Source organism: Pseudophryne corroboree, chromosome 9 (genome assembly GCF_028390025.1).
Source record: "Pseudophryne corroboree isolate aPseCor3 chromosome 9, aPseCor3.hap2, whole genome shotgun sequence".
NCBI lineage: Eukaryota > Metazoa > Chordata > Amphibia > Anura > Myobatrachidae > Pseudophryne > Pseudophryne corroboree.
The window spans coordinates 114,792,159-114,803,230 of NC_086452.1; the positions used below are offsets into that span (position 1 = coordinate 114,792,159).

The 11,072-nt window shown below is 43.2% G+C and overlaps 1 protein-coding gene across 2 annotated transcripts; it reads left to right on the forward strand.

Annotated features, from left to right (window-relative positions):
• The first annotated feature begins 3,066 nt into the window (after positions 1-3,066).
• On the forward strand, positions 3,067-6,278 carry RGS16 (regulator of G protein signaling 16). 2 transcript variants are annotated; one of them, XM_063939780.1, is made up of 5 exons: positions 3,084-3,148; positions 3,291-3,392; positions 3,867-3,928; positions 4,205-4,371; positions 5,224-6,278. In XM_063939780.1, the coding sequence occupies exons 1-5, from the start codon at positions 3,105-3,107 to the stop codon at positions 5,419-5,421; spliced, it is 573 nt and encodes a 190-aa protein (XP_063795850.1). In that variant the 5' UTR covers positions 3,084-3,104; the 3' UTR covers positions 5,422-6,278. The 2 variants fall into 2 exon arrangements, with proteins under 2 accessions (XP_063795849.1, XP_063795850.1); XM_063939779.1 differs by having other exon boundaries at positions 3,067-3,392; positions 5,224-6,277.
• The last annotated feature ends 4,794 nt before the right edge of the window (positions 6,279-11,072 follow it).

Sequence of the window (11,072 nt, forward strand, 5' to 3'; positions counted from 1 at the left end):
TGTCATTTAATCATTACAGAGATCAAAATCCCCCCTGTTCACATCATGAATAAATAAGTTGAGTGTGTATGTATGTATATATATATATATATATATATATATATATAGTGGAGTTTTAGCTCATGTATCAATCACTGCATAAAAGCCTGCAGCCCCCAACAAGGGACCCTACTATTACCTATTATTTGAGGTCCTACTCTATTACTGGTAAGTTTAACACTAATGTGATAGCTATTTTTATGGTAATTATTTTGAGCAATAGAGTAGGACCTGCAGTATAGTGGGGTCCCTTGTCGGGGGCTGCAGGTATAAATCCATTGATCAATACATGAACTAAAACTCCAGTGTTTATTATTGTTAGTTATTATAGTGAGAGCAGAGCCCCTGTGATTTCTATTTAAACAATGTGGTCACATACCGTGTTGCACCCCAAACCTAGGAATGGTGAGCGCCGTGGATCAAGTGCTTGCTTGTGTATTTGATACATTTTTTAATGAATCTTTTTGTAACCACATTTTCTCATGCATCCTGTTTTAACGTATTTATTATGGCTTGTGTCAGCTGTTTCCCTAGGTGCTTTACAACAGGTATGCTTGGTCACTGCCTCACCTTTAAAAGCAAAGTTGCTGTGAGCTTTAACGGACGATATATCAGCCAGCATGTACTCAGCTTTAGGCTTATTTATATCACTGTGGCTTGTAGAGTCATTTGCATTTCAATCATGGGTGCAATGTGTGCGGTGCACCCCGGACCCTGGGTCCACATCGCACCCATGTGGTTATAAAACGTAACTTTCCATAGTCCCTCGACAGATGCTGCAGCAAACATTAACCCTAAAATGACCACAGCACATGTGCAGTATAAAAAATTTGTCTCCAGAGCAAGGCAGGCACCACATTTCTGGAGACCTGCGCATGCGCCAGAGCCGGCCCTAACCAATATGATGCCCTAGGCAAGATTTTGGCTGGTGCCCCCTAGCACCACCGCTGGTTCCGCCTCTGACCTTGCACCTCTTTCCCAGCACCATCACCCCTCACCCATCGCAGTCCTTATTTTGGGGTTTGTACCCCCTATATTTTAAATAGGAACAGTTCGCACATTTGGCGCACAGCCCAAAAAGGAGTGTGTTTTTGCTGGCAAGGGGCATGGCCACACAATAGTAACCCCAATTCCAATTACGCCACACAGTACTGCAACTTTATTCACATTTGGTCATGCAATAGTGTCCATAATTCATATTACATCCCACAGTAGTATCACTTTATCTTATAAACGTTAATCCTCACAGTAGAGCCCCTTATTCACATTACATCACACTGAATTGCTCCTTATTCACATTACACCACACCCTATTGCTCTTTATTCACATTAGACGACACAGTAGTGCCCTTTCTATACGCAACGCCACATAGTAGAGCACCTTATACACATAATGCCACACATTAGTAATGCATTTATACACATAATTCCACACAGTAATGCCCCTTACGCATATGAGACACATTATTAATGTCCTTATAAACATAATGCGCCTTACACATTATGACAACCTTTATTAATGCCCTTTTACACATAATGTCCCTTACACATATGCCACACATTATTAATGCCCTTATACACATAATGACATGCATAGTGCCCCTACACATTTGCTGCACATTATTAGTGCCCCTATACACATAATGACACACATACAGTAGTACCCTGTTACAGATATGCTGCACATTATTAATGCCCTTATACACATAATGACACACAGTGCCCCTTACACATATGTTGCACATTATTAATGCATTTTTACATGACACACACAATGCTCCTTACACATATTCTGAACACTACTGCACAACAAACCCACTCACATGCACACAGTACTCACACTGCCACTAACACTGTGACCTCTGCCTCTGCTTGGATACAGATGTGTCCTCATAAATCTTGCCTCAATGCTAATGTCAGGCACCTTTTTTAATGAAAATTTATCTTATTTGCATTGGTATGTGGCTAGGATGCACAAGCAGCTCCTGCTGATTAAAATTATATGCAGCATGCCTATATACTGTGTGAGACTGTGGCTGTATCTGCATATGAAATGCTACACACAATATAGGCATGCCGCATATCATTTTAATCAGCAGAAGCTGCTGATGCCCCATGGCATATCAAATGCCCTAGGCAATTGCCTAGTTTGCCTATGCCTATGGCCGGCTCTGGCATGCGCAGTAGATTACAGCATAATGCCGGGTCCTGCGGCGCCATGGAGAGGAGGAGGCCCACCTGGGGGAAAATTTAATAAGATGGGAGTTCTATTTAAGATGGGATGTTGCCCATAGCAACCAATCAGATTCCAGGTATTATCTTCTAGAAGGCGCTAGATAAATGAGAAGTAGAATCTGATTGGTTGCTATGGGCAACATCCCATCTTAAATAGAACTCCCATCTTAGTAAATTTACCCCACAGAGTCTGCACACGGGCCCCCTCCTCTTTTAAAACACTCATAAAGAGTGTATTTATTTTGCATATATGTATATAGAATTTGCCTGATCAGTCTCTGTAATGTTTGTTACCTTCAACAAATAAAATGCTTAAAACAAAGAATAAGTGCAGAGAAATCTGTCCTAGAACACAGTCTGTTTCCAGCAGTTCCTCCTCTCTATCTTCCACAGAGCAGCACAAAATAGCAGTTGTGTAATGAGCATTTTCTAAAGATTGTTTTGCCCTCTTGATAAATAGCCTCTTTGTTGAGCTTCCTGGTGAACTGCTTCTATAAATGTACAAGTATCAGCGGTGTCCTTCATTCTGTCCCATTGTTCAGCTCTCATTATTAAGTGAGGCCACTATGATTACTCTTTTGCAATTCTGTCCTCTGAACACAATATAACGGTAATGGTCAATGGAAGAAAGTAGGGTATCTCTTCGTCATATCACACAGTACGGTCTGTCTGCCCTGGCAAGGCTGACGTGGGAGTAGGTTCACGTCTCTTGTGCCTTAATTCGCCCTTGCATGTTCTGCTTGGATCCTCCTCCCAGGTGGGCTGTACCTTCTGCACACACAGATATAAGCCAGCATTCCTGAGTCTGGGAATCAGCCAGTTCTGTTAGCATGAGCAAGGGACTAGCAGACAATCATTGCTCCTGCCTGGAATGGTAAGAGAACCACTCTAAAAGGACAGAAGCCTAACACCGGAACTGCTTTATCACTGGGAAGATACACTGAAGAGAACCCAGCACTGCAGAGGACAATGATGTACTTGAATTCATTTAATCCGGATGCCTTTTTGTGTGGCAGGGCGAAAGAGCTTCGATCATCAATTGGCACCTTGATTCACAAAGTGGACGTTGGACACAAGCTTGTACCATCCAGCTTGTACAAAAAGAAGGACACTCAAAAGTAAGTTCCAATGTTCCCAGTATGCACACAGTTATGTACATGTCTTTCTATGGAGCATACATTAAATTGAGTCTTATTATATGTTATGTATTAGCAGAATGCTGCAAGTTCCAAAGGGAACTTATTTTATCCTGCAGCATTTGACTCAACCACTTTGCATCATTTATTAGAACCGCATTTTCAATTAAATGAGGTGCACTAAAGTCTTCTCCATCAGTGTATGCAGAGTTATCATGGGAGATGGTGTTTAACATTAAGTCGTCTGCCCCCATGTAACTGCTGCATTCAGTATAATTTAAACCATTCTTTTTTTTTTTTTTCTTTTTTTTTTTTTTTTTCCTTGATCGGACACACATACTATAAATGAGAAGGGAGCAGAAATGTCAGAGACTGTGATGAATAAAGATTTCTCTTCGACAAACAGCTTACAATCCATATGAACGTTGTCTTTACACTGTCCGTCTTTCCCTGCAGAAACTGCACAAAGGAAGCAATGAGATGGAAGGAATCTTTCAGCCAACTGCTTTGTAGCAAAGGTAAGAATGGGTTAATTTACATCACACTTTTGGGTCATGAAATTACTTAAGAAATAATATAAGTCTGCACATGACTGGGGGTTGTTCCTGTTGCTATAATTAGCAATGGAAGCTAGTGTGATATGCAAATATATATAACAGAAGCATAAATAAAACTAATGGAGAATTGTCAGAATGTTTCATAACACAGTGAAATGTCAGAAATAAAGAACTATATAATATAACAGGCGATATGTGAAGTGCTAGTCTAAACATCTGCCTCTATCTGATCTACAGATGGGTTTTCAGCTTTCCGCACCTTCCTGAAAACAGAATTCAGTGAGGAGAACCTGGAGTTCTGGGTAGCTTGCGAAGACTATAAGAAGACTCTTTCAACGAATAAACTTCATAGCAAAGCTCAATGCATATTTCAGGAATTCTTGCAGACCGGGGCCCCGCGAGAGGTAGGATACATACTATATTTAGCATCCTGATAAGGAAAATAACGTCTGTGCTGCTTTCTCAAACATGCTTGCCTGCCAAACTTCTAAATGGGATTAGCAGCAGGGTAGCCCTTTTATAGATAAAGTAGATGCACTGCTATATACATAATACTTTTATACTGATCACTAAAACTAAACAACACAGTTTGATTTATTTACTTATTTATCTGACTTTTTAGGATTTTGCACTTTCCTTTTGCTAAACCTTTAAACACACCAGTGTCTGCAGGGATTCCAAGTGGGTGTTAAGGGGTTAATTTTCTCATTAAGCTAATTAGCATAAGGGAGAAATCCTCATTGCTCCATCCCCACACCTCCCAGCATGCCCTGGCACAGCTTTGTGGTTAGTGCATGCTGGGATGTGTAGTGCCACAATAGCAGGACTGCCACAGATTGCCTACCCCTGATCTATCCCAAAACCAATCTAATCTTTCCAAGACGTTTCAACAGATTATGCTTTGAAATATCCTTGGGATGTAATTAGTAAAAGAGTAATATATGTATAAATGGATCTGCGGCTGGTAATTATCAGTAAAATGCCCGCTGGGGTTGCTATGCTACAGTATGCAGCTTGCCATCCTCTGAGTTCTATATAGAAGCTGCTCTCCACGTTGGTTTTCATTGTCTAGTAAGCACTATTACACAGTACTGTAGATGATTAATGGCTGCGTAATACAAAATAATAAGATATCTGTCCCCTGTATTATTAAGAAAGCTTTGCTAGAGATCTGCAGATTTTTTTTATGTAATTGGATAGCTTCACTGTGCAAGAAATTCCACAATTGTGACACTTTGTGTTTTTTGCTTACACAGGTCAATATCGACCATCAAACCAGAGAATTCACACGGCAGCAAGTAGCCTCCGCCTGTCATAACTGCTTTGACGCGGCACAAGAGCAGACCCGTATTTTAATGGAAAAAGACTCATATCCACGCTTCTTAAAATCCCCTCTCTATCAGAAAATGCTATCACAGTCCTCTATTAAAAAAATAAAATTATCCTTTACATGAGTGGGAAAAGAAGAAGACTAAACAAGTGCCAACACTGAGATGTAGAGCTCAGTGGAATGATCTAGAGCCCAGTTCATGAAATGACCCCACACCGTGTATTCCGGAGTCTGGGTACTGACTGAAGAGCAAAGAGTTGAGTCCATCAAGGCTGGAGACCCAAAAGACAGAGCAGAGAAGACAATGCAAAGTATGGGTCTATGAATTCATTCTGACAGTGCTAGCTGTGATGTGACTGTACTTGTGTTAACACACTCCTCCTGTAATCCTTGATTTGCATGTGGGAATACTTACAGGACTGACCTGAATGCAGACTAGTGGACCCATAGTGATTCCTGTGGTTTGTGTAATGTTGTTGCAATGTGCCTGTGAACTGCCAAGTGTCACATCCTCTGCAGCTTCCCATTGACAGGGGGAAAAAAAGGCTATTTTTCTTGTTGCTATGCTGATGAGTAATTAGTAGATCATCCAGAAATGTGTTTTTACCTGGGACACAAAGGCTGCCAAGTATTTTATCTGTATCCACTAGTAATAATAATATCCAGCAAATAAGGACAATTGGAGGAAATAGGAAACACTGTATAAACAATTTGACACATTCCTAGCCAAGTTTTTCTTGGCAAACAGGAATTACAGACATTACAGACACATGAGTATAACGTATGGTGAGTGTCAGCAATGTGGTTTAGATGATAAATACACAGATGTGAAAGGGATTGTGCTAATGTTTAATTATTTGCTACAATAATATATTGTACTATATATATGTATGTGTATATACATGTTGTATATCTGTATATTATGTATGTTAATTTAAATATGTATGTATGTTAATTTAAATGTGTTATTAAAAACCAGTTAATAAAAGTTTTAAAAAAAAAGAATCCGCTTCTGTTTTGATATCTTAAAACATCATGGAATTATCAAATGCATTTATGCTTCCATGTCTTACAAGAGGACATTGTCATTTAGAAATTAACATCAGGTTAGAAAATATTTTTATATATATATATATATATATATATATATATATATATATATACGGTCGCACTCTCATCATCAGTTATAACATCAACTGGGGTTGCACCCAAAAAGACCGGAACCCAGACATCCAAATATAGAAAAACACATAGAGGGGCACTCACCAGAAAAAAAAAATTTTTGCACTTAAAAAATAATTTTAATGCATACTTATCAGCAAATGTGTATCATGTTAAGTCGACGTTTCGATCCAATCAGGATCATCCTCAAAACATACAACATGTTCAGCTCATACAGCATCTGTCAAATATCCATATTTTTTTCTTCTGGTGAATATGGATATTTGACATACGCTGTATGAGCTGAACATGCTACCCCTCTATGTGTTATATATATATATATATATATATATATATATATATATATATATATATATATATATACATTTGGCTCTGGTACTAGTAAGTTCTTCCCCGCACTTCACTAGCTCTACATTCACCAAATGACACTCCAACCTGTATCGAGGAATGTTTAATTCAAGTTCAGTGAATGTTGGTTCCAAAATTCTATATAATAAAAGGCTAACGCAGCTCCTCATCTCTATGGGGGAAATTCAAGTGTTTTGCTTGCTGGTGGCCACTAAGGGGCCCAACGAAGCAATTCAAGTGCTGCTATTCTCAGGCATGCACAGCCATGGGCGCTGACGTTACTGTTATGTTCCATTATTTTGACAGACTGGTAACTACTGTAGTATTGCAATAATTTCTCAAGCTGACTCTCAAAGACTTGAGAATTTCTCCATATCCTTTGCCACCAGGTATCAACTGATTTTATACACTAGATCAGTGGTTCCCAAACTTTCTTGAACCACGGCACCCTAGAGTATTAGCATTTTCCAAATGTTTCTTATTGATGAATTTGTAAATCATTAAATTAAGTAACCTGTGCTTAACTGTCATCCTTCGGGTCAGTTATGTGGTGGTGTAGAGTTGTGCTTCTGATTGCCCACATGTTATATATCTCCAACAATTGAATCAGAGGGCGTTCTCAATCACTTTGATTAATACCAACTAAAATGGACCAAATGTTTATAGCATTTTATACAGTTTATTTAAAAGCAAAATATTGCCCAATCTAGACAGAGGTAACCCTTATTGCAAATGTAAATCACGATATGTATAATATTGAATGGTATAGGGTATCTTTTCACTCTGTCTTCAACCCTAGGGTTGAACGAGGGTTGAAGACAGAGTGCAAAGATACCCTATACCATTCAATATTATACATATTGTGATTTACATTTGCAATAAGGGTTACCTCTGTCTAGATTGGGCAATATTTTGCTTTTAAATAAACTGTATAAAATGCTATAAACATTTGGTCCATTTTAGTTGGTATTAATCAAAGTGATTGAGAGCGCCCTCTGATTCAATTGTTGGAGGCGTTTTGGTCCTCACTAACAGGGGGATCGAATTAGAGGGCTGCCGCACCAGCGCATGTATTAGGTACAATTGGGTATTGAGATATATATATATATATATATATACATATATATATATATATGTGTGTATATATCTCCTATATAATAGCCCAGATCTGTGACTTTGTGACTCATTTGCTAACGCTGGGCGGAGTCACAACACTGGGTGGAGTTAGTCAAATGAGTCACAGATCTGGGCAAATCTATAGGAGACTAGGAGCAGAAGCAGATAGTATGGGCATGGCACAGGCAGGGGTGCATACCTCCCAGCTTTCTTCAGGCAGACAGGGGTGCATACCTCCCAGCTTTCTTCAGGCAGAAGGAGGACACACACACACACACACACACACACACACACACAGCGAAAAGGGGGTGTGGCCAACAAAAGGGGCGTGGCTTTACGGGAGGGCCCCAGTTTTCGTCAGTGAGGGGGCATGCCCAGCGCTCTGTGAGCTGCTGGCATGCCTCCAGGGGCGGATTATGAGTCCAGGGGGCCCAGGGCACTTGAGACAGGGGAGCCCTATCTCATGGCTGTGTCTGCTGTGGGGCGTGGCCTAATCGCGGCCGTGTGACCACGCCCCCTTATGCAAATTCCGGGATTTTTTTTTTTATATGGAATTTTGGCCCCTCAGCTAGGGCTAAAGCCAGAGGAGGTGTTCGCTTCCCCCTACACACCCGCACAGGCAGAAGAAAGCAGGCAACACCACAGACCTGCCAACACACAGCAGCGTGTGCTGACTGTAGCACAATGCTGCCGCTGTTGCTGGCAGGACGGGGGAGCTTCGGAGCTGGGACAGAGCTACTCCAGCCGGGGGGCCCCCTAAAACTGTGGGGCCCACGGTACGTACCCCCTGCCCCCCCCCCCTTAATCCGGCTCTGCTGCCAGAACCCCGGGACAGTTGGGAGGTATGGGGGTGTGTGAGGGGTATGCCGTACAGACAGACGGGCACCGGCTCACTATGTGCTTGACCCCCCACATCAGCATACTCAGCAGCGTCTCTCTGGCGCGGAGGAGCATCACTTTCTAGCACACTCCACGCTTCTTAGCTGCAGTTTTGTGGGGCACCTGCTGCTGTGCAGGTTCCGTACTGCCTCTGTTATCTCCAGCCCCAGCAATTCCACCGCTAGCTGCAGTGCTGCCGCCCGCAGTGAGGTGCGCCCAGCTCCTTCACACACTTTAGCCAGCGGGTAGCGCTGCAGAAGTCCGAGCTGCTTGCAGGCTCCGACCCCTTCCTCCCTCCAGCCGCAGCATCTCCTGGGAGCTAACCAGTCACTTCCAGTCTCCCCTTACCACAGTGCCCAGCAGCCGCGAGGTCCGCGCCGTGTGCATGCTATGGCCACCTCCTCCCTCCAGTCGCAGCGTCTCCTGGGGGCTAACCAGTCACTCCCAGTCTCCCCTTACCACAGTGCCCGGCAGCTACGCGAGGTCTGCGGTGTGTGACTGAGGAGGGGGGGAGGGATGCTGACGGGCAGAGGAAGCAGGACTCCAGCCTGAGAGAGTCAGCCATGCCAAGTCTCCACCAGCAGCAGATCCCAACAGGTTGGAGTGGAACAGCAGCAGCCGTGACTCCGGTAAGACACATCTGTCTGTCACCACTGTTTTGTCCCTAATACCAATCTCTCCCGTGCCCTGTGTTCTGTCATGTCCCTGTCACCCCTGGCCTTGCCCTGTCACCCTTATCCTGGCCCTTTCACCCTTATGCTGGCCCTGTTACCCCTATCCTGGCCCTGTCACCCGTGATCTGACCCTGTCACGCCTGTCCTGGCCCTGTTACTGCATGCCCTCCAACTACCTTTTTGGCAGGTACAGTACCCGCAGCGCCTCCAGACCCCTCCTCAATGCACCATAACTCCGCACCTTCCCCTCCACCACATGCGGCACTCCACCCCTCCCCCACACGCTGTGCCTCCAGACCCCCTCCACCACCCGTGGCTCCCACTCCTCCGCCCCTCCACCACCCACAGCACCTCCAGACCCCCTCCACCATCCACCCCCCATATATGTCTCCCCCCACACCTGCCCCCTCCACCCGCAGCATCTGCAGACACCCTCCTCCATCTGCGGTCCCCCCTTCCCACCCCTCCCCCACCCATGGCACCCCCGCACCTACCCCTCCACCACCTGCAGCGCCTTCAGACCTCCTTCCCCATCCGCCGCACCACCCGTACCTGCCCCTCCCCTACCCACAGCGCCTCCAGACCGTCGCAAGGGGCTGTGCCTCCTTCACCATCGCACGCCCTTTCATTGTGCAATATTTAACCACTGACAAAGGAATGCAGGTAATACTCCATATAATACAAATATTGAACCCCAGAAAGGCATGCAAGGGTTAAGGGGGCGTAGCCCCTTGCGACGGTGTGAAGAGCGCCCGTAGGGCGCGATGAAGCACCTAGTATATATATATATATACACATAGAATCCCAATAAAGATGACAGCGGCACTCAGGGTTTTGTAAACATGCAAAAATTGTATTCAAACGTGAATAGACAGGCCGACGTTTCGGGGCTTACCCGCCCCTTTGTCAAGGTGTATAATATAATATATATATATTGTGTGTGTGTGTGTGTGTGTGTGTGTGTGTGTGTGTGTGTGTGTGTGTGTGTGTGTGTGTATATATATATATACCTCCATCTGACATCTCCAAAACATTGCTACAAGTGAGTTCAGTACTTCTAATTGCTAATGAAGTCTGGGCAGTGCCATTGGACTTATATGTTAATGTCAACTTCCATGCATTTGTGAACTTGATAGTGAGGTACAGTAAACCATGGCAATTCTGGGAGAGGTGCTTACCTTGGTGTTAACATGCGCACACACACACATTTAAAATTACAATGATCCCATACTAGGTATAGAGGCAAACACACACTATATGTATGTGTGTGTGTGTGTGTGTGTGTGTGTGTGTGTGTGTGTGTATATATACACTGCTCAAAAAAATAAAGGGAACACTAAAACAACACATCCTAGATATGAATGAATGAAATATTCTTATTAAATACTTTGTTCTTTACATAGTTGAATGTGCTGACAACAAAATCACACAAAAATGATCAATGGAAATCAAATTTATTAACCCATGGAGGTCTGGATTTGGAGTCACCCTCAAAATTAAAGTGGAAAAACACACTACAGGCTGATCCAACTTTGATGTAATGTTCTTAAAACAAGTCAAAATGAGGCTCAGTAGT

Bases quoted from the DNA above. Each gene is read 5' to 3' on its own strand.
- RGS16 (XM_063939779.1), top strand. From the start codon at position 3,244: ATGATGTACTTGAATTCATTTAATCCGGATGCCTTTTTGTGTGGCAGG. The intron at 3,393-3,866 runs GTAAGTTCCAAT...CTTTCCCTGCAG, and splicing joins AAAAAGAAGGACACTCAAAA to AAACTGCACAAAGGAAGCAA. The intron at 4,372-5,223 runs GTAGGATACATA...TTGCTTACACAG, and splicing joins AGACCGGGGCCCCGCGAGAG to GTCAATATCGACCATCAAAC.